This window comes from Equus asinus, chromosome 22 (assembly GCF_041296235.1).
Source record: "Equus asinus isolate D_3611 breed Donkey chromosome 22, EquAss-T2T_v2, whole genome shotgun sequence".
NCBI lineage: Eukaryota > Metazoa > Chordata > Mammalia > Perissodactyla > Equidae > Equus > Equus asinus.
The window spans coordinates 58535875-58559550 of NC_091811.1; the positions used below are offsets into that span (position 1 = coordinate 58535875).

At 40.6% G+C, this 23676-nt stretch overlaps 2 protein-coding genes across 5 annotated transcripts in view; one reads left to right on the forward strand and one right to left on the reverse strand.

Moving 5' to 3' along the window:
- Positions 1-1089: 1089 nt before the first annotated feature.
- PRIM1 (DNA primase subunit 1) lies at positions 1090-19265 on the reverse strand. Of its 4 annotated transcripts, none has more exons than XR_011496970.1 (14): positions 19132-19265; positions 18317-18474; positions 14098-14204; positions 13953-14026; positions 12798-12934; positions 12324-12382; positions 11534-11643; positions 9424-9515; positions 9110-9251; positions 7435-7504; positions 6912-7003; positions 6272-6462; positions 2750-2848; positions 1090-1206 (listed from the first exon to the last, which is right to left on the reverse strand). XR_011496970.1 is itself a non-coding variant. In XM_044755517.2 (13 exons), exons 1-13 carry the CDS (start codon positions 19232-19234, stop codon positions 1187-1189), a joined length of 1263 nt encoding a protein of 420 aa, XP_044611452.1. In that variant the 5' UTR covers positions 19235-19265; the 3' UTR covers positions 1090-1186. The 4 variants fall into 4 exon arrangements, 2 of the variants coding, with proteins under 2 accessions (XP_044611452.1, XP_070350573.1); XR_011496969.1 differs by having other exon boundaries at positions 9424-9518; XM_044755517.2 differs by lacking the exon at positions 6272-6462.
- A 97-nt stretch (positions 19266-19362) lies between these two features.
- The window catches only part of LOC106832977 (17-beta-hydroxysteroid dehydrogenase type 6), a 31424-nt gene continuing 27110 nt past the window's right edge, over positions 19363-23676 (forward strand). The window contains exon 1 of the mRNA XM_044755523.2: positions 19363-19493. The gene's annotated coding sequence lies outside the window, so the exon portion shown is untranslated. The remainder of the gene's footprint in view (positions 19494-23676) is intronic.

Genomic DNA, 23676 nt, shown 5'->3' on the forward strand with positions numbered 1-23676 from the left:
AAAGATTGGCATCTGAGCTAACATCTGTTGCCAGTCTTCTTTTTCTCCCCAAATCCTCCCAGTACATAGTTGTATACTCTAGTTCTGAGTGCCCCTGGCTGTGCTATGTGGGATGCTGCCCCAGCATGGCCTGATGAGCAGTGCCATGTCTGTACCCGGGATCCGAACCAGGAAAACCCCTGGGCCACCGAAGCAGAGTGTGCGAACTTAACCACTCGGCCACGGGGCCGGCCCCAGAAGGAAAATTTTCATAAATCACAGAAGCACCAGTCTGATAGCTTGCTTCTCAGAAGACAGAATGTAAACCAGAATGACTGTTTTACTTAGATTGGTTGTAAAACCAGGCAAAGAAATCTGACACTTCAGAATCTATCAAACAAAAGCAAATATGGAAAAACCAAAACCTTTAAAATTAAATTTAAGTATGCGGATATGTAGAAAGTCCAAGTGTTCTGACAAGTACAAGAGGTTTTATGTTGGTGAAGCTGGTTATTTTTTTCTAAGCTGCTGCTTTACAGGCTAGACTAATCCAGTTGTTCTCTGAGGGAAAAGGTTAGGAGCTACAATTCTAACAGTTGTAAAAAAATACTCTACTAGGTCCTAATATTGTAATCTAGTAACTCATATCTTTTGAATTGAAGGTTTGGTAGGTTTAGAAGGGCAGTTTACAGTGATTTTTAAAAGATGGGCAGTGAGGTGTGGCCTGACCAATAAAAATACCAGTAAGCAAAATTAGGGAGTGACTGAATACATACTCCAGGTATAATTAAGTGTCTAAGACTTAAGGACAAAGCTCTCTTTCACCTAGAGTACTCGCTCCAGAAATATGGAGGCTGTATCCAGTCTTGGGCATATTATTGCTCACTTACCTCTATATATGGCAACTGGTAGAGTGAGTATTTGTATCAGAAATCTTAGAATTATCTTTGTATAATATTAAATTTTACAAATTTATCTGCAATCCACTTATTCCTACCATTATTGCTCCTTCCAGGAACCTAGACACTCTCCTTGGGTGGTCTCAGGAATCTTTTCAACATAATTATTTCTGAAGAAAAGGCAATTTTGTTTTGAGCATTACGACACATACATGGTTCTGCCTTATTTTATTAAACAGCTCTTGAAGTATTTCATTCTTGGTTGAAGGTAGAAGATATCCACATTGGTTTGAGGGGTGTTGTTATCTTCAGAAGTCTTTTTGTAAATCTAAAATAAAATAGATTTTTATCAAAGGATAGTGAAGGAAAACAAAACAAAGCCTATTTATTTTCACTTTCTGATTTGCTTAATGCTTCCATTAAATTCACATCATGCATAAAGATTTGCTTTCACATTTGCTGAAGCCCACATTGTAGGCTGAGCTAGCACAGAACAAGAATACAAAGGACTTAATATGGCCAGTTGGAATGGCAGCTTCAACAAGGCTTTCCAAGTTCACAGTCATCGTTGTTCATTCAATAGGCACATATTTGAGTGTCTACTATGACTAGAGCATTATCTTAGTCACTACTCTTTAACCCACACACATTTTATTCAAAATGAAGTGGAAAGGGAGTTTGCATTTCTTTAACGTTGCCACAGTGTTCTGTGGTATCTATCAATCTCTTCAATAATATCCACTGCTGATTTTTTTCCTTTTGGCTTACACACATGCTCAGGACTCTCCTATTTAAAGAACTCTTCCTTTGACACTGCTTATCCTCTTAGCACCTCCTTCTAGTTCCTATATCCAAAAGGATTTTATCAGTTCCCTACTGCATTTGACCCTTGATAATCTTCTGAAACTTTCCTTTCCCCTGGCTTCTGTGACTCTTTTACTTCCATCTTTCATCTCTCCACTTCCAAATCATTACCAAGTCTCAAGGATGGCCCCAGTATTTGCACCTTATGGAGCTCTCCAGTGTTGCTGTCCTAATGGTAATAGCCCATTTGGTCTCTTGGGCTCTATTCTATCCCTAGATGTATTGTTGCTAGATTTATCTTTCTAAATAAAACTACATATCATGGCACTCTCTTCCTCTAAAACCTTTAATAGCTTCCCTGTCCCAAACTCCTAAGACTGTATGGAATTCAAGGCCATCTGTACTCTGGCTTCCCATCTGCTTCTTCAGATTTCTATCCCATCACTTCCTGACACATCTCTTTCCAGATTAGCTGTACTACTCAATGGCCTCCAGAGTGACCCAATGCTTTCCTGCCTCTATGCCTTTGCTCCTGCTGTTCCTTCAAGAATGAACCACCTGTCTTCTTTTTCTACTCCTGTACTCTTATCTCATCAAATCTCTGCTTGTAGAAATTTTACTCATGCCTCAAGGCATGGTATTTTGGCATTGGGGATTAGAATTTGTATAGCAGCTCACTGGAAAGAGTTCAGATACCACCCCTTTCATATGAAATCTTCTCTGGTTCTCTCAATGAGATGAGATCTCTTTCTCAGCATTTTCTTGGCATCTTTGTTTTGTACCAGTTAGTACTTCCAATAGGCAGGGAGGCAAGGTAGGGAATTCATCTTTGTATAATTCATCTTTGTCTCCCTCATAGTACCTCAGAAAATAGAAGGAGTTGAATGAATATGTGTTGAATTGAATTAAGGAAGCTCAATTTTCAAAAACCCTAAGGATAGTAATATAATCAGTAACTTTTTTTGGGAGGGCAAAGACCAGAGCTCTAGAACTGCTCACTTGCTGGATGCTTTAAACTACCCATGCTAAGATCCAAACAGCTAAAAGGGAAAGGTGTACAGTCTTACCACTCTTCTTGAGAAGTTCTCCTTTTCGGGATTTATCCAGGTTTTCAAGAAACTGTTCAAAAACTTTTACATAAGGAGCTAGGCTGGTCTTCTTATAATCTAATTTATGAAGACATGCATTATAATTAGTGTTTTGGCAGCAGGAATAACAGGAAAGTATAACTTTAAGTTTCTTGTAAGAATTCTCTAGAACAATGCTGTGAGAAATGTGTAATTTTAAACACTTTAGTAGCCACTTTAAAAAGGTGAAATTAAGGGCCAGCCCTGTGGCCAAGGGGTTAAGTTTGTGTGCTAATCCGGAGCCCAGGGTTTCCCCAGTTCAGATCCTGGGCGTGGACCTAGCACCACTTATCAAGCCATGCTGAGGTGGTGTCCCAAATAGCAGAACTAGTAGGACCTACAACTAGGATATACAACTATGTCCTGGGGGGCTTTGGGGAGAAGAAGGGAGAAAATAAGAAAGATTGGCAACAGATGTTAGCTCAGGGCCAATCAAAAAAAAAAAGTGAAGATAATTTTAATATATTTTATTTAACCCAGGATATCTAAATTATCACTTCAACATGTAATAAAAATTGAAATATTGTACTTTCTCTTTCATACTGTCTTTGAAATCTAGCATTTTGTAGTTAAAGTACACCTCAATTTAGATGTATATCATCAGAAATATCTGATTCATATTTACATATAAATTATAAAATATACAGTTGAAAAAGTAGGCTCATATATCCAAGCTTTCCAAATATACTTAAAAGTTTTCCAATGATTGAATTGAGTGTCAGTTTTTAAATTTAAATTAATTAAGATTAAATTAAAAAAATCAGTTCCTTTGTTATATTAGCTACATTTCAAGTGCTTAATATCCCCATGCGGCTAGTGTATTAGACAATGCTGCTCTAAAACTGCCAAACCACACGCACATATCTACTCTAGTAGTCAGGCCCTCTAATATTAGATTAATATAACCTATTGCTATGTGTTAAGTCTCACCCAACATTCTTTTCTTTAAAAATTGTGGCTTCAATAATAAATAGCTTTGCCAACAGAGCAAAACATTAAAAATGTGAAGTCAGGGCCATGCCTTTTGAAGACTATTAGAAATTTATAGTCACAGTGCATGAAGAACAGGTATTCTTTGATTTATAGTCTAAACATGTACATAATAAAATTTTGAATACAGAATCTTAATCATCCATTTAATTACATAATCTATAATTAATAGCCAATAAGGGAAGAAAATCTGAGAACAGGATGAGATTTGGATTTTGGTATTTTGTTATGTCTGCATGGAATTAAGAGTCCTCATAATAGTTCACGGAAGAGTAAAAAAAACACTATACTTTAAAATAAAGTTTTAGTAAATGTTATCTGACTTACTTGGGACTGGAATATCTGAACTGTGGCAGTTATGAAGGTACATTATAACTTTGTCCTACATTTTCATATATGAATTTTCTTATAATAAATAAACTCATACCAAAAAAAGGTTAGTTTGGGATCAACCACGTAGTACTTTGAACCTTTAATGCAAGATTGTAAGCTCCTTAGATGTAGGACTGTATGTTTGTTTCACCACTGTGGAATATATAATAGGCACTCAATAATTATTTAAACAGATATTTACTAACTGCCTATTATATGTTAAGTACTATGCTAAATTCTAAAAAAGTCTAAGCCATACTACTTGGTCTCAAGAAGTTTTCAAATGAATTGGAAACACAAATTCTTATGTAGTAATAGAAAATAATATATAATTAAAGGCCAAAACGGCATATGGATAATTAGGAGTCCAAAGAATTGCCCAATCAGTGTTGAGGTGGCTATGAACTGGGTCTTAGAAAAAAGATATAATCAGATAGAGAGGAGAGTGGAGAACATTCCAGGATTTGGAAAGTAGAAGGGAAGGTATAAATGGTACTAATGTGAAAAAGGGCAACGGCTTAAAATCACAGAAACTAAAGAGATAATAAGGAACTTACATCTCACCTATTCCAACCTCCCATTTCCTCTATAGCATCCCTGACTGACTGAAGGCTATTAGCCTATTTACGAATACTTGAAATGATAGGCACTGCAGTGTATTTTTGAACAGGAATATTTATTAGGAAATTTCTCCTTATAAGGAATCAAAACTTGCTTCCTTTAAATGTCTGAACAAAAGAAAAAGATGTCCACAAAGAGACATTACACTCAAAGAATTGTGTTAAAGTAATATAAGTTTTGCACTTTTTAAAAAAAGAGTTAAATGGTACCAACAGGTTTATAATGAATGGAAAAAAGAGCAGTCCTTGCCCTAATTCTAACCTCTCCATCCTCTTGCATGGCAACCACTTTTTCTTCTCTAGCACCTACTTCTAACTATTGAACACTTCCATTGTTATTTAGAAATCTGAGGCCATTCTTCTTAGGTCTGTGGCTTTTTTAGGGGGAGGGGTAGTAGGAAGGGGTCTGAAAGCTCTTCAGATCTTTTCTTAATTCTTACTGTTCTGAAATTTCAAAATGATGTGCCTTGGTGTAGGTCTGTTTTCATATTATGCTGAGTCCTTTCAATCAAGGACTCATTTCTGAGATGTTTTCCTATATAATTTCTCCTCCTTTTTATTTGTTCTTTTTCTAAAACTCCATAGTCAGATATTTGACCTCCTGAAACAGACCTCTAATTTTCTTTATCTTTTTCCTCCTTAAAACAACCACAACAACAAACTTGTCTTTTTTGTACTACTTTCTGGGAAATCTCAACTTTTCTTTTCTGACCCTTCCATTGAATTTTTTTTTCTCCCGAGGAAGATTCACTTGGAGCTAACATTTGTTGCCAGTCTTCCTCTATTTTGTATGTGGGCCACTGTCACAGCATGGCCACCAATGAGTGGTGTAGGTCCATGCCTGGGAACGGAACTTGGGCCTTTGAGTAAAGTGCACCAAACTTAACCACTATCTTTTATTCTCTGACGATATTCGTTTTTTAAAAAAAAGCTTTCCTTTGTTTCTTGCATTGTCTGTTTTCCCTGAGTTCCTTTTTCCAGGTTATTCTGATTTTTCATGTTGGAGACTTTTTCAGATATTTTAAACAGAATACGTAATCACTCTACAAACATTAATAGTGGAATGTACTATGTTTAGGTATTATGGTAGAGCTGGAATAGATGAAGTGATATTTGAGCTTGGGTTTTGAAAGAAGGGTAGCAACATTTGACCGAAAAGGTCAATCAGAGATCACAGACCTGCACTGTCTATTCCAGTTGTCACTAGCCACATGTGGCTATTTAAATTAAAATTAAATGAAATTAAATATCTAGTCTCACATTTGAAGTGATCAAAAGCCACATGTGGCTAGTGACTACATGTTGGGGAGCACATAACATTTCCATCATCACAGAAAGTATTACTGGACTCTGTTGCTATTGAGCGTCTCCTGGGTATTGGTATAAGATTTGACTTCCATTAGCAGGAAGATTTATAAATCCCTTAGCTCCTTCAAATTCTTGAATATACAATTCAATTATAGTTTTGACATATATTTACCATAACACTCATCTGGATACATCCAAAACAAAGAACAAGGGGGCTAGCCCCGTGGCCAAGTGGTTAAGTACTCGCGCTCTGCTGCAGCGGCCCAGGGTTTTGCCAGTTCAGATCCTGGGCATGGACATGGCACTGCTCATCAGGCGACGCTGAGGCAGCATCCCACATGCCACAACTAGAAGGACCCACAACTAAAAAAAAATATACAACTTTGTGTCGGGGGGCTTTGGGGAGAAAAAGGAAAAATAAAATGTTTTAAAAAACAAAAACAAAAAACTCCACAAAGAACAGAAGTACTGCATACATAGTAATTGTTAAATAAATAGCTGTGAATCTAAGACTGTGAGATTCAAACAACTATTAACACCAAATGACCACTTAATTGTACAATACAGATCCTGGCATATAGATCTTGCTTAGTAAATATCTGCTGAGTCAAATTAGATTCAACAGCACCATTTGGGCAATTGATGAAGACAGGACAGAAGCAATGCTATAACATTATTTGTTACTGAGCTGGTTTCAGGATAAACATTGATCCCCTCTGGGCTAAATCCAAGGAGAATTAATTACTGGAGTGACAGAAGGATGTCTATATAAAAAGCTTGTGTTAAAGTGACACTTCCATATATCAACCTACCTCTGGTTCTATGTTTGATGTCAGATTCAGCTTGGTTCTCCTCTTTTTCCACTTCACTAGTGAAAATGGCATCCAATTCATGGCAGATAGAGCTACAAATAATAGAATAAGAGAATTTTAAAGCTGGTTCTTGGTCAACATTACCCAGTGTATGACAGCGTGTGAATCCTACAAGATTTTCTGTGATAAAATTATGTGGCCAACTAAATTCGGGATATTCTAAAAACCATAATCTCTTCTGGGAGTTTTCCACACACATTAGCCTATTAAAGGCTGGGAAATCTTGCAGTAAAGAACTTTTAATCTGTTTAAGTCAGCAGTTCCCAAACTTATTTGAACTTAAAATCTTTTCCTTGCATAACAGCAGCTGAAAAACTTGTGTTCTGTGGAACTCACTAGCAAATGTTCTCCTAGGGCATCATCAATAGCCTCAGAAGAGCTGGAAGGGATCTAATCCAATCTACTTCACATTCAGAACAACAGTTGCAAACAAGAAAGGAGTCAACAATGATCTGGAACATACCTTATGGTTGGAACAGCAAATGGATCAAACTGATCCACTTTCTGTAAATCAATAGGCACAGAAATGCGACCTGCAAGAACCAAAAGTTATACACTGATGATTGTGGAATACAAATCATTATAGGCTGTCTCCTATGACTTATTTTTGGCTAAAATTTTAATCTAAGACTTATCTGTTAAAAACAATATTTAGAAATATAAATGAAAAATACTTTTACATTAGCCGTGCCCTTTATTTCTCTGAAAAAATGACCAAAAAATAAGCGTGAAAGACTTGAGCTATTACCTAGTTGCTCTTTACTTTTATTTCTATCTCCGTCTTCCTAATATCCTCCTGTATTTAAGTAGAGAACAACCTCAAATTTAGTGAGTCCTGAAAATGGAATAAAATTCTTGGAAATAATTCCTTTAATTATCTTGGTTTGTCTGCTGAGATCAAAACAGACACCTATATGTTCGGCATCTTTACAAAGCATTTTGGAAATAAAATAGGTAACACCATACTACCCTTTTACAGTTCTCCACACTGGGACACCACATAAAATTCATCACATCTCAAAAATGAGATATTGACTCTAAAGAATATGAGGTGGGTAACAAGTAAAATAATTAAGGGAATTTGGAGTTGCTGTTTGTAGACAAAGCAAAAAGACTACAGCTACTTAAGGGGAAAAAGATATAATCAAATGTTTACAGTCACGAATGAACATTATTATTTACCCAAACCTTGAATATTAGAATAAGGGGATACCCACTGAAGCTTTGGAATTAAGCTTAAAATAAATACCAAGAAATATTAAGCTTATTACTAAAAGAAGCTAATTACTAAATATTAAGCTTATTACTAAAATCACACAGTTGACAGGTTTGAAAAGGGGCTATATAAATCTATGCCCTACAGAGTCACTGTAGATTATTAAAGGAAACTACACAATTCGGGAGAACTGAATATGTGACAGACACTTTTCTAAGCTCTTTACAATTTAGATCTTCACAATAACTCATTGAGGTAGGTACTGTTATCTCCATTTTACAGATGAGAAAACCAAGGCACAGAGAGTAGTTTGCCTCACATCCCACAGCAAGCGGCAGAGCTGGACTGTGGACACTACCAAGGACAACTATATACTTCTCTGTTATGTCCCTTGGTTGGATGGAGCAAAGTTGATGCCAGTATAACCACTTTTATATTTATTTTAAAGTCCGTTTCAGTCCATCAAATCTTACCTAAGAGAAATGTGAAAGAGGAAAACTAAAACTACTGAAAAAGAACTGAGGGAGGCAGCAGAGGATTTTGAGTGTTAAGAGCTGAACTCTGTTCCCAGCTCTGACACAACTGGTTTTAAGACTGTGGCGAAGTCACTTGAATCTCCTGGGCCACTGTCTTCTCTTCTGTACAGTGAGCGCTGTTGTGTGATTTCTCAGTTCCTCTCCAACTCTGATTCTCACACTGAACCTCAGAAACCCAACTGAGAATTATTTACATGGTGGAAACTCATCTGGTAGCTACTAATCAACAATTAAAAATAAATAAATTTAGGTATTAGCTGATAGAAAAATTCCTCAACTTTTAATATCTCAGCCATCATATGTATTCACACCCAGCGATATGCTGACTAAAACAAAAAATAACTTGCATTTTTCTTTTAGTTTTCTTTCCATTCTTTACACAGTACCTGTTTTCGGATGAACACTGAAAGGGCTCTTCAGTAAATGATTGATTCCTTTGCTAACGTTGATATCCAGCCGTGGAAAACAGTACTGGAGCATAATCTCCCACTCAAGCCAGGGTCCACATTTCTCATTTTTGATGTTACTCTGAAAGCATGTGCAAGTCCGGCATGAGGGGATCAGTAGGAACTTCTAAAGCTTTCTTTAAAAGTGGTTAAAAAATGATCTTCAACCATCTTTAACTTCCTCAGCCAAACAAGTAGAATTTAATTAAGAATTGCAGCATTGTACGTGTGATACAGATTTCAGTGGAACATACCGGACATTGGCTGGCTGCCTTCTTCAAATACTCCCAACGCTGAAGTGAACTGTGATGCTTTTGGAAGTTCTGTTGAAGGTCATTATGCATTGGTGATGGGTCTTAATTAAGGAACACACTCATTTAGGGCACATCAGTGAACAACTTATTTTCAGTATGTATTACCACAAGGATATCTTAAGTTTATATAGAAAGTAATTATTGTTTTCTAAAATGCAAATATTAAATTTAAACACATTTCCTTAAATTCCCCTGTAAAAGTACAGTAGTGCTATGACAGAAAGAATGCCAAAATATCTATATAGTTTAACGTAAAACCTTTCCCTGGTTGGCACATATTTCAAGTAAATGATCCAGCATTCTTTAAATAGCCATTAAGAGAAGTGAGCTGTGAGGACAAGCAGATGGAGGCCAGAAGAGGTCCTAGTGGAGGAGAGACAGCGGCCATGGCTGAACACTTCAAAGAAGCAAGTAGGTGTCTTGTCTGCATGACTTATCTTGAAAAACCCGTGTCCTGAAATATGGCGTGTCTGCTGCCTCCAGTGCATCAATTCACTGCAGAAGGAGCCTGATGGGGAGGGTTTATTGTACCCCTTCTGCTCTGTAGTCTCTCAGAAGGTCGTGAGGCTTGGTAGCCCGCTGCGGGTGCTGGTTTCAAAGATCAAGGAGTTAGAGCCCGAGCTGAGAGCTGTTCTCCAGATGAACCCGAGAATGCACAAGTTCCAAGGAAATACAAGAAAAGGCCCAGAATGTAATTGCCTCTTTAACAACAGTAAATGAGGAAGATAATTTCAAAAGAAGGAAAAAGAAACAAAATTTTAATATTTCAGTGTTATTCTGCACGGATCTGACCTTGGATGTTGACACAGCCAACAACCCCCTCATCATTTGTGAGCACCTGAGGAGTGTCTGCTGTGGGCATTTCAAACAGTATTGTATGAATAAACAGACCTGGGGCCATAAACAGCAAGTGTTGTGGACCTTAAACTCATGAGAATGACCAGCCTACAAATCATCTGCTGATGATCACTGTGAACAAACTTTGGAGTGGTTCTGAAAAAGTGAAAGAGCCTGAAGGAAAATGTCCAATGGGAAACATAGTGATGCACCTTGGAGTGTCCTTTCCACCCACAATTACCACTTTCATTCTAAACTTATTCTCCCACAGGAACATAGAAAACTTTCTCTACCTTCTGCTTAGCTGCCCATGTAGACCTGCTGGATAATTGCCAAGAGTTGTCACTAATCACCAGAAGTGGCCGAGGGGGATTTACATGGGGGATAAGATTTTCACTTAATTAGAGATGCCCCAAACTCTCCATGCAGATAGTGTCACCAATACTGCAAATGACAGGAAAATGGCACTTCTGTGGGGAGATCAGGTCCAGGAAGCCTGTGTCTGTAACTGTGGCACATTCTGATTGACACTTCCCTGCATAGAGCTCTGGAGCAAAGATCAGGCAGTTTTCAATGTATCAGGAAGAGAGAAGATAAGGAGGGAACAAACAAAGAGGTATGAATTCATTTTGAGATGAAGGAAGAGAATAAAGTATGGTGAATGAGGATGACTTAAGTGTCCATGAGGAACTGACAGTCAAGTGGAGCTGGAGTTTGAGAAGGAGCAAGCACCCAAGGTGGGAAGAAGATGGGAATTCCGTGAAGAAAGAACATGTATTTCCGCATAAAGTAGAAATATGTTTCTTGTGCTGCCAGTGGAAATAAAGTCAGCCTGGCTCATCTAGTGAGTAAACTGAGAAGATCCCAGTGAGGTGGGAATGCAACTGGGTGCCCGCCTAAGCATTTTATTGTATTCCTCACCTTCATGCCAGTGGTAAATGATAAAAACAAAACATTAACAGTAAAAATAAATAAATAGCCATTAATTCTAGGAGGATCAACTTCCAAAACGTGGAAGTTTACTTACGAAATGGTCTCCTTTCTCATTGTATTGCAGACTGGAAATACAAAAATGCAGAAATACAGGAGATGTTTTGTATAAAAAAGATTAAACTTATAAGAATAAGTATATGATAAATGTAGGGAGAACACACTTATAATATCATAGATCAATATAAGTACCTCACATAGAAATGGTCTTGAGAAAGGATATTTTCAGGAACAAGGGCTAAAATCTTATCCCAGCTTTCTTTATTTTCAAGAATATCTTGACCCACCAAGGCATATCCTTCAAAGTATTTTTTTATTATGCTTATAGATTTTCTGTAGAAATAACAATAACAAAGTCGCAACACATACATCAGGTAGCTTTTGTTGCCATTTGGGAGGCTAGGGCTTATTTTCACTGAATTTCTGGAACGTAACTAGGTAAAATGAGAATAATATCCCTTCACAGTGTTATGAGAGTTAAATGAGACCCTCTAAGGGCAGAGAACCTAGCACAGTACCTGGTTAGAACAGATATTCAAGAAATGTTTACTTCTTAAACTCCACAACTTAAAAGGTTAATATCATAAATATGTAACAAGGGTAGAAAGCAACCAAATGAGGACAGCATCATAATGCATTAGCAGAATGAGGGATACAGCCTACATTTTCTACTCTGAATCGCTTGCTTTAACATCTCAACAATTACATAATGCTTAGCAGTTTGCAAATAGACTTCACATCTACTGTCTCATGTCATCTTTGCCACATTACTTTCCTCATCGGTAAGTGGAGATACCATCATGTCTCTCATGAAGCTGTTGTGAAGACCCAGGAGAACATGTGTAAAGTACCTGTCATGAACACAGCAGCCTAAAATAGACACTCAACTAACTCTAGCTATCATTACTGTAAACTGCTAGCCCAGCAGAGAAAACTGATGACAAGGTAATTCTAAAAGCACGTAAAGGTAAATCAAACACAACTTAAACAGCATGGAGTCTTTCCCAACAGACCTGACAAAAGGGTGGACATTTTCACTTAGGTGAACTTTCTTTTTAACATCTTGACCACCCTGAAAAATAAACCATGAGAAAAAGAACTTCATGTATGTTATGGAACATAAATTGAAATAATTAAAGAATTTCTCTAGTGCATTCTAAAGATACTGATTAAATTCTGTCAAAGTAGAGAAGCTCGGATGCTATTTATATAGTCTCAATACCTGTAACTTTCTGGGTTAACTCTACTTGACATAATTGAACTAGAAAACGAAACTAATCTTCCTTTTGCCACAAAGGGGGATGCTTTCAAAAATATGAAATATCTTAAAAAATGTAGCTACTATGATTTTAACTGATCTACTGGTAACATCATCTACCCTGGGATGTGGATGCTATAAAAGATAGTTTAACTTTGTTACTAAACACACCAGGCTTGCTAACATCTAGCAAACAAAGAAATGTAAATTATCATTAAGAAGATCTTACCTTTACAAGACTCAAATACTCAACTATCCCAGAACGTACTGCGGAGGACAGTTTTCTAACTGATTCATCACAGACCCAACAATGAACACCTCTCCTTCCAGAATATACCCAGAGACGATGCTTAAATCCAAAGTCCTCTGAGGAGGGGAGAAATTTAAATAAGTTTTAAAACAAATCTGTAAAATCCTGATTCTTGCTTACTTCTTCAACTTCATTTTTTCTTTTTTTGGTGAGAAAGATTCACCCCGAGCTAACATCCATTGCCAATTTTCCTCTTTTTGCTGAGGAAGATTCGCCCTGAGCTAACATCTGTGCTCATCTTCCTCTGTTTTGTATATGGGATGCCACCACAGCATGGCTTGATGAGCAGTGCATAGTCTGCGCCCAGGATCCGAACCTGTGAACCCCAGGCTGCCAAAGTGGAGTGTGTGAACTTAATCAACACACCACCAGGCCAGCCCCCAAGTCAGCTTCATTTTTTACCTCTTATTCACATGTAGCACCTTAACTATACTAACTCCTTTCAGGTTCCTGTTTATCCTGATCTCCCTGCCAAGAATTTCTTCATGCCTCAGCATTTCCATTTCTCTCCCTGACTAACTACCATTTATTCTTAAAGAATCAGTCTAGGGATCTTTAAAGAGTTAATAAAGTGTTTAGAACAGTGCCTTGCACATAATAAGCCCCCTAGGTAAGAATTAGCTATTATTATGATCATTTCCATCCTTCTCATAATCTTTTCTAGGAAGCCTATTCTGACCTAGGCTCTTCCCATTCCTGTGTGCACCCTTGCTGTTCTCTATCCCCATAGCACTCTGTGCATATTACTTAACACAATGTAATCCTCGATTTTCTTGTGTCTCCTACTTGAGGTAAGAATTGTTATCGTCCATATTTCTCTCATCTAGGACAGTACCTAGCACACAGAGTTGCTCAATAGATGACTGCATTGGGAAAAAGCTCACTGGTTTGATCAACAGCTTTATTAGAGTTTCAACTACAACATTATTCCAGTCTTTCATTTTCGTATCATATGTTGCAAGGAATCCTGTTGGAAATCTATGAGATTTGATTATAAAATGGCATAGACAGACTAATATTCAGAGGAAAACAGATTCTTGCATTTGACCCCACTCAGACACTGCCAATACTTGCCCTTTAACGCTCGGTCGATGATGCGTATGGCCATGGTCATCAGGGTCCAGCACTTAGAACATATGTCTGCAGAACTGGAGCAGAGTCATCATTACTCACTGTCAGTAATACCACCCACCTTTCCAGCAAGCCACATGGCGCTCACCTACAACATCTCCTCACATCGTCGTAGTCTGTCATGTCAATGTCAAACACCAGTTCTTTTTCCTGGGCCTGGAAAGCTCCCAGCTTCACTGTATTGTGTTGATTGGGCTACAAGTACAAAGTATCAATCAGTTTCTATAAGAGCTGCCATCGATGCTCATTTTCTACCCACGTGGAAAAAGTGACCATAGAGAAGTGAAGAAACCACATAATTAAAGTTCATTATTTGGATCCTTTACATCCACCAGAATTGATGTAACTTTCATCTACTTGAAACAGGGTTTGATAAATACATATTACCATAATATTTGGTTTTTTTTCCAGTTCTGCTGAGATATAATTGACATATAACATTGTATAATTAAACATTTGTTGATCAATGGAAATCATAATAAAGCTTTTTTAAGTTTCTGATACGGAAAAGTACCTACAAATAACTAATGCCCTATTGCAAGGTGTTTTAAGGACCTTTCATTGTACGGGACATATAAGTAATGAAAATATATTTTAAATTTTTCAATAATTCAATAAAAATCTCTCCAATTAATCTGAACTGAGCCCATGACCTCCTGTGAGGCAATGGACTACCCAGTAAAGAAAGCTAACTGAATACAGATGCTTATTTTGCTCCCTCCAAACCTGCACAAAAATGATAGCAAAGGTATTTTTCTAAGAAAGGCCTAAGCCTTTTAAAAAAGAACCAGAGAGGAGATACTACCACCACAGTTTTTATAAGGAGACCCATAAAAGCTGGATCTTAAGCTCTCAGGAAGGAAAGATAAGAAGCAACCCAATTTATACCTCAGAATCCCCAAAAGGCTCAGGAACAAGTGACAACGGGTATCTCTGGAGTGAGTGAGTGTGAGGACCGGTTAAAAATCTATTTATCAAGCAGTTAGTTCCCCACATTCCTCCACTTACTCTGCAGAGCCAGGTGACCGCACTTCCATTTCCCTGGCAAAGACACCTGAATTATTGTGTGGAGAACATAAAACAGAGGGTCTCTGGACTGGGGAGTGGGGGGCAACAGGCACAGTTGAAGAAGGTTATACTGTACTGCTATTCAGAGGATTAATTAGACATTTACACGTGGAAGGGTGAGACCCAGGCCTCTCCCCTCACTTCTGTACCTTTCCACTGCCACCCCAGGCAGGAGACGGCAAGATTCATTTCTGAAGAATCTGACCAGCTGTGTCAGACACTGTTACATGCTCTAGGAACAGATCAGTAATCAAAACAAAGATCTCTATGCTAGTGGAGTGTTCCTTCTAGCAAAGATCTAGAGAAACTGACATCAGAGCTTCCCCTCAATAAAATGGCCCAGCCAGATCACCCTGTAGTAAAGACATCTCAGTCATGTGTGCAGAGCTTCCAATAGCTTCTAGTACTCTATTCTTAAATATAAGCGACAGGCAAGAGATTACCAGACATAATATGAAAGAGAGAGGGGAAAAAACGGAAAAAAAAGCAACTTAGAGAAAGCAGATGGTGCAAGAAAACAAACTATCATTGACATCCTCAGATATAAGACATATCAATGAAAAAAGCACAGAGTACTCTAAAAACGTTCTTGGAAATTAAAATATAATAGCTGAAATGAAAACCTCTGAGAAAATTCCCCAGAAAGTACAGCAAAAGGACAAAGGAATAGAAAATAGCAGGGAAAAAAAATAGAATGAGAGGACCAATCCAAGACGCTTAACATTTGATTTTAGGATTTCTAGAGAGACCAGAGAAAATAGGTAGGGAAAAATCATATTAAAAAAAAAAAGAAGAAGAGGGGGCTGGCCCCGTGGCCTAGTGGTTAGTTCTGCATGCTCCACTTTGGCCGCCCAGGTTCACAGTTTGGATCCTGGGCACGGACCTAGTCCACTGATGAGCCCTGCTGTGGAGGCATCCCACATACAGAATAGAGGAAGAGTGGCACAGATGTTAGCTTAGGACTAATCTTCCTCAGGCAAAAAAAGAGGAAGATGGGTAACAGATGTTAGCTCAGGGTGAATCTTCCTCACCAAAACCAAAACAGAAACAAAAACAAATTCCCAGAATTGAAGGATACAAGTTCATGATCATAAGGACCCATATCTAGCACAACATAGAAAAACAATATGCACCAAGGCACATCATTGTGAAATTTTAAAACATTAGGGACAGAAGGGATAGACAGAAAATCCTAAGAGCTTCCAGTTCCAACACAGCAGAACAAGAATCAGAATGGCATTAGCCTTCTTAACAGCCACACCAGAAACCAGAAGATAATGTAGCAATGTCTTCAAAATTCTGAGAGATTGATTTACAAACTGAACCACCTGTTAAGCACCAAGGTGGAATGAAGACATTTTCCAGACACAGGTGTCAAGCATTGTCTTCCCTTCACCTTTTCTCAGGAAGCTCCTGGAGGATCTGCTCCACCAACACAAGGAATAAACCAAAAAGAGAACATAGGATCTGGGCAACAAGGGATCCAACAAGGAGAAAGGTGAAAGGAAACCACAGTGATTACAAGACCATATTCATCCGTCAGGTCTAGAGAGCAATCAGTCCAGGTTGGAGGTCAGGAGGCTGCAGGAGAAATTTCTTCAGGATGAAACTGGCAAACTGCCTGATGGGTCTGAATACATTGGGAGGTTTAGACAATTTACAGAGTGTGGAGTTGAATTAGTGATCTACTTCTAATTTTTAGTCTAACAAACATATTAGGAGCATGTGGAATGGGAAGCTTGGATGTGTGGGGAGGGTTGGGGTGAGGTAAGGAAAGCTAACTCCTCATCTGCCTGAGTGGAAAGTCAATAGATAATGCTTAAAATGGAAAAATGGAAGAAATATAATCATGTCATTTAGAGACAAGGAGGCAAATGCTTCAAGAATCAGCTAAAAGAAAGTGGTTGCCTCTGGGGAGCAGAAAATAGGAGGAGTAGGAGGAGACCTTATTTTTTAAGGAAGACCTTAAAAAACAAGCTGTACAGATGCCTGTCTTGACCCTATAAAAAAATGAGACTTCTTCCCCTTCAGTGTTAGGGAGGACTACAGTGCCCCTTCTATAGAGACCCCACTTAATCTCCACGTCTAAAGAAGAGGAAACTTCTCCAAAGGACTTTTCCTGCCTGCCTTTTCTTACCTCCTCCCCCTTCCCCTGGGGTTTAGTCAGGAAACCTGGGTTCAGGTCCCAGCTGTATCATTTAGAAGTTATGTGGCCTTCGGCAAATTACTTAAGTCCTCCCTGCCTGTTTTCTCCTTTGTAAGAAGAATAACCAGGATTGATATGAAAACAAGATACACGACATATAAAAAAGCACCATACAAAAGCTATTAGCCCACGGGTCTACTTCCCCCCATGTGTGTATTTGTAAGGAGAGGACGAAGGGCTACTTTGGCATGTTCATTCCTTCAACAAATATTCATGGTGTACTCTCTCTTCTAGGCGCTTAGAATATATGGGTGGCAGGGGGATGAGGGGAGCAGGTTGCTGTGGGCTTCAGTGAGTGAGGACTTGAAGGAGGCGAGGGAAGGAACCAAGAAGATATCTGGGGGACTGGGTTCTCGGCAGTGGAAAGTGCTTGAGCAAGGGCCAGTGTGGCGGAGGTGGAACGAGTGAGGGAGAGAGGGGCCGAGTGAGGGAGAGAGGGGCCGTTACTCTGAGTGAAAAGGGGAGCCCCTGGAGAATGGTTTTGAGCAGAGGAATCAGAGCATCTGACTTGTTTTAAAAGGATCACTCTGGCTGCTGTGCTGAGAGTAGACTCTGGAGTCTACAGGAGCAAACTCTTAGGGAGTTTCCACAGTAATTCAGACGAGGGATGATGACGGTGGTGGCAGTGGTAGGATTTTAGATAGTACTATGGTAGCGCTAAAGCGATGTCCTAATGGAACGGATTCAGGAGTGTGAGAGAAAGAGGAATAGAGCGGAACTCCAACGCTGGGAGAGAATGTAATTCTCTCTTAATTCCCTCCCTTAAATCATGCTGACTTCCTCATTTAATCTTTTGCCAGAAACTCAGCTTTTTTTTGTCTTACTGAGAATACAAGCACTTCCAAATGATTTCCAGTCAGTAATGTAGAGTATCACAGAACAAAAAACATAACAATGTACTTGCAAAAACAATTAAATAAAGTGTGGCTCTTCAACTAGAATAAACCCTAAAAAGTTTTCTCTCAAAACCTTAAGGGGACCAATGCATTTTCGGTTAAAAAACAAAACGAGATATATAAAACCGATTTCTCACTCTGTGGGAATACACCGCGCCTATGTCAATCTTGTAAGGATTCATTTTCTGCATCTCCTTTTCCAGATCACTCTGGTTGTTGAAGGATTGGTAGCGAATGTAAATATCATCTTTCAATGTGAAGGAAAATTCACGGTGTTGAAAGTAATTCTTTACCACTGCAAAATAAATGTATATTTTAAAATTAATTTGGCACTTTACTCAGCTCAGAGCACTGTAACATTAACCAACGAGACGGTATTTTTAATGAGCCGCCTGTGGCCAGCACTGTGCTACACGCAAATAACCACCCCCCCCAAAACCAAAGACAAGACCCAGTCCCTGACTGCAAGGGGCTTTTCATCCCGCATGTGATAGGGAACAGTAAAAACGAGGAAAAAGATGCAGAAATATTTCAAATACGTCACGCCAGCTCTCCCTCCCCGGCGGACACTCATGAAGCGGGCCGCGCAGAGCTCAGGACCTCTCCTCCTCCGGGAGCCGCCCCTCCGCCCCCGACGCAGATCGCGCTCCCGCCCCACCAACCCGCCCGGCGCCGGCCCCGCGGCAGGTAAACGCGGCGCCGACCGTGAGTCAGGCCGCGCAGTGCCCGGAGCCGCGGCTCCGCTGTTCTCGGCGTGGCCGCGAGCTGGGTGGGCATCATCTCCCCTCTCGGCCCATTTACCCTCCGAGGGGCTGGGGAGGGCTCGACATGACGCCTGAAGGCACCCGGCACAGAGCCTGGCGGCCGTGCTCCACGCTGTCGTTCCCAGGTACCCGTCCGGATCCTCCTCCCCTCCCCTCCGGACCCACTCCCGGCTCCCCGCCTCCATCACCTCCGCCATAGTTGAGCCAGCGATAGTACTGGGCGTAGGGAAAGAGCCTCCGGTAATAAAGCTTAAGCAGCTCGGGCAGCTCGGCGGGGTCAAACGGCTCCATCAACTCAACCCAAGCTGGACGGCCGCAAGATTTGGCGGGAACCACACAGCCCGAGCCTCCGCCACTGAGCAGGCGCGTCGTGGCCGCGTCCCGCCTCTGCAGGGGCCGCTGGGAATTGTAGTTTCCACTCGGAGGTTGGCCAGGGCGCGGGAGGCGCTCCCCCGGGTCTCCGCCCACTGGCTCTGGGGTACTAGGTCTACAGCTCAGGTGGGCAGGAGGAGGCTGCGCCCATTCCAAGAAGAAGGTATTCTGCGGAAAGGTGAGCCCTTAAGCATATTGCCTGAGGTTATCAAGGGGAAGCAAACGATGTTGTCTGCTAACTCTGTGACTGTTTTAGAAATAACACACAAAAAATGTAAACCACTGTCTTTTAAAGAGGGTTTGGAAATTAGTCTTTCATGAATTACTAGGTCCAATCTGTGCAAATAAACGAAGACCGACCAAATGAGAAAAGCAAAGGCTATTTATTCGGCGCTTGCTGCATAGCAAGGGAGCCAGCCACTGTCACCTGCGTTTTGGCAGAGACTCAAAAACAAGCCGAGGAGTGCGAAGGCTTTGGGGGGGGGGGAGGGGGGTGGCGGGGGGAAGAGAAGGTTTCAGGAATTCCCGGATTCAAGGCTATTTACATGGGGAAGCTGCAGGTGGGCTAACTAGGAGCTGGGCATCCTATGTAGTTGGTTAGGGGTGCATATTTGGCTTTGTCTGGTTGGTTCTAAGTTGGGAGTGGGGAGAAAAATTAGGGAAGCTGTTGGGTATTAATTCAGTTCTGGGCATTTTGGACCTATTGTTACAGGGGTTATTGTTTGTCTTCCTGGACTATCACCAGAGACAGCAGTCTGACTTCTACAATTCTGACTTATAGCAGGCTGGCTTCCCGGGCTGTTTGTTATAGTTAAGGGGGTTGGTTTTGAAACTGAGATTGAAGAAGTTAACATCTTCTTAGAGCAAAAACTTTGAGAGAAGCTTTGCTAATTGCAGCTGTGCATACTCAGCATAGTCAACCGTTGTTTAAAACTAGCCATGTCTTTCTGTCCTTCAGTATATAAGTGAGCTGTTTTTCCCAGGAAGTCAAAGTCCAGACATCAAGATTCAGCCTCACAAGGCCAAACGCAGGCTGAAGATGAAAACTAACCAGAAAAGTCCAGACAGTCAAGGGGAAAGAAATTCAGTCTTCAAGACCGAATGCAGGCTATTGGGAAGGCGCCAACCAGCAAGGCCACATGCGCCCCCTCCACCACCTAAACCCCGGATAAATCCCCCTCCCTTTTCCCTTCAAGGAGGTGGATCTGAATTCTAACTCCCATGTCCTTGTGTGGCTGCCTTTCTATAGTAAACCTCTTTCCTCGCCACAAGCCTGGTGTTCCACTTATTGGCCCTCCCGTGTGGCGGGTAAACGAATCTGTGTTTGTGTTCAGTAACAGTTTCCTGGGTAGGCTTCTGCAGATTGTGGGCCAGAGCTCTATTTTTATATTTGATCTGGCGATGGTTTATTTGTATATTCAGTCTCTCAAATAGAACACCCAGGAATACTAAAATCTGAATTGGAGGGAGCTTGCAGAGTTGTGGAGAGCTTTGCAAATATGAAAGGAGCCTGTGTGCTATTGATATGTGATCTGCCATTTATCTCACTGCAAATGTGGACTGGGGTGGGCCGTCTGGTTATCACATCAGTATCATACGTGTCACTTGAAAACCATCATTTTCATGAATTTTATTTTTACAATAATAGTAGGAGAGCAAGGAGGGAATTGAGTCTCTAGTAAGTTATTTTTAGCCTAATCTTGAATATGATCATGGTCCCTCAGCTCCTGTGGACAAATCAAGCAAAAATGGGCCTTGGGCAGATCATACTTATTTGAATATTCCTAGAAATCTGGCTTCCTGCACGAATCTTGGTTGATTTTCCCAATCCCTATGCATCCTGTTTTGGGTAGGGTGGATTTCATGCCTGGGAAGGTCTTCACTCTAATAATAGTGACAGGAGTGCCCTGGAGAGTGCTGTTTTCTGGAAGCACATCCCCCTGAACTTTTTCATGGAGGTTTCTCAGCTTCTGCATTGGTGTCTTTAGGAACTGACTTCTTTGGGCAATTCAGGAGTACCCTGTTTAAGTTTCAGGGCCACTAAGGAGGGCAACACCTTATGTTGCTAAGACATAAGGGGAGAAAGCAAAGGAAATTATATTTACTGAGTTCCTATTGTATGGTTGATTTATTTAACGTTAATTTCTTATCAGGAAAAAGGGAATAATAATAGCTAACATTTGTATAGCACTTGCTGTGCTGTCAATTACCATTTTAGGAATTTCAGAATTACTTCTCATAAGCAGTCTTTGTGGTAGGTACTAATATTTTCCCTATTTTACAGATCGGGAAATATGCAGGGAATTTAAGTAACTGGTCCAATAACACACAGCTAGTATGTGGGAGAGGCAGACAGCCTGGCTCCAGTCTGTGCGTTTAACCCCGATGCTACATGCTATGTCTCTACAAGGGGTTCTGGTGAGGCTTAGACGAGATAGAGTAAGAGGTGCCTGGCGCAGTTCATGGCACTCCTGAGAAAGCTGTTCTGTAGAAGTGCTCTACGTAGAGGCTTTTATCCCAAGTGCCGCTGGGAGGCAGTATTGCCTTTCAGTTGGTTTCCTCTCATGATTTTGTCCACATAGGTGCAAAACCCCTTTGTCCATCTTTACACTATCTGCCAGCCTCCTTACATTTACTATTTACATGTCCTGTCATTCTCTTTGGGTAATCTATCAGCCAGCCTAGGTCTCTCTCCCCAAGTTCTTTGCAGGCTTAGACACCTACCTCGTGGACTTCCCTTCCACTTGAACTCCTGTTGTCATTCCGGATGTTTTTAGCATGTAAGAAGATGATATATTCAGCAAAGATATGGTTCATTCAGTCATTCTTTAACTTATTCATTTATTCCACAAATAGTTAGTGGCCATTTGTGTTGGGCATTTAGCTAGGCTCTGGGCTTAAAAAATTCATGACGTGGTTTCTGCTGCAGATAAAATTATAGTCTAGTGGGGCAATAGGCACAAATCAAAAAGTGTAATGAGGGGGCCGGCCCGGTGGCACAGTGGTTAAATTCACACGTTCTGCTTCGGCGTCCCGGGGTTTGCAGGTTCAGATCCCAAGTGCAGACATGGCACTGCTTGGCAAGCCATGCTGTGGCAGGCATCCCACATATAAAGTAGAGGAAGATGGGCATGGATGTTAGCTCAGGGCCAGTCTTCCTCAGCAAAAAGAGGAGGATTGGCAGCAGATGTTAGCTCAGGGCTAATCCTCCTCCTCCTCAAAAAAAGTGTAATGAAATGTTATAGATGCGTTTATAACCTAACTGTCTATTGGTGTCAGCATTTTTCTTAAGACTTGGATAAGATTGGTACAGGGAGACAGGCACAAGTGTAAATGGCATGACACTTTTAGGACACTGCCAATAGTGCCGTACTGACAGAGCTTGATACCGCCTCAACACAACATTGACATAAGGAAAGCCACATTGTAGAAAAGAAATCATATTGTAACTTTGAGTGACCTCTGATTAACTAACCCAGCCAAGCTCTGTAGATTTTATGGACCCTCCCAGCTGCTATAAGTTGATAACTTTGTTCTTTTGAGTTCCTTAGGAACGTGCTGACCCCTGGGCAGAGAGAATGTACTCATAGACATCATCAATGACAACTAAAAGATCAGGGTATAGGGCATTGCTCCAGTCTCTGATGCATATCTGGTAAAACAAAATCTGTCAGGAACTAAGACCAGATGTCTGCTCCCACCTGGAGACCAGATGCCTCCCTGACTCGGACACCTGCCCCCTATATAAGAGGCCTGTAGTCTTTGTTCTGAAAGATGGTTCCTTCTGACATTAGTTCACCTCTTCCCCCTTGCTAGCAAGCTGTAATAAAGTCCTTTCTCTCCTACCACCTTGCCTATTGCCGTGTCTTGCAGCAGGCAGATGACCCCTGTAGTGCAGTAACAGATTTGGCACTCCAGATAGGACATTAAATCCTGCTTGCTCTTGGTCAGTAGATCTCAGACAGGGAACCTGTTGGGTAAGTCCTTAGTGGCTACCTAAGCTCTCTTTGTCTCGGGGAACTGCCTTTCCTGCTTTCCCATACTGATAGGGTGGCCTCCTAATGCTGACTGTGGTAGGAAGAGAAACAGCTATGTCTGGCAAGAACACGGGCTCAATCTGGAATAGGGTAAGTCACCTTGTGGATGCCCGTGAACTCCCTTTCCCTCCATCTTGGGTCCTTCCGTTTATCACAGGGCCATCTGGGGTCCAATAGGACCATCTGGATGTGCACTTCGAGTAGGAACAGTTGTAGGACTTGTTAACCTAAATCTGAGAACTAGTTCAATAGTGTCTGGTTTTTCTGTGTCTGTGTCTGTGCCTGCACCTGTATCTGTAAATAGCTTAAAATTGGCTGTTTGGG

Excerpts from the sequence above, each read along its gene's own strand:
- PRIM1 (XM_070494472.1), bottom strand. The coding sequence starts at position 19,234 with ATGGAGCCGTTTGACCCCGCCGAGCTGCCCGAGCTGCTTAAGCTTTAT. Across the intron at positions 14,027-14,097 it reads GATGTGAGGAGATGTTGTAG|TTCTGCAGACATATGTTCTA; the intron begins GTGAGCGCCATG and ends ACTCTGCTCCAG. Across the intron at positions 11,644-12,323 it reads AATGTCCACCCTTTTGTCAG|AAAATCTATAAGCATAATAA; the intron begins GTCTGTTGGGAA and ends TTATTTCTACAG.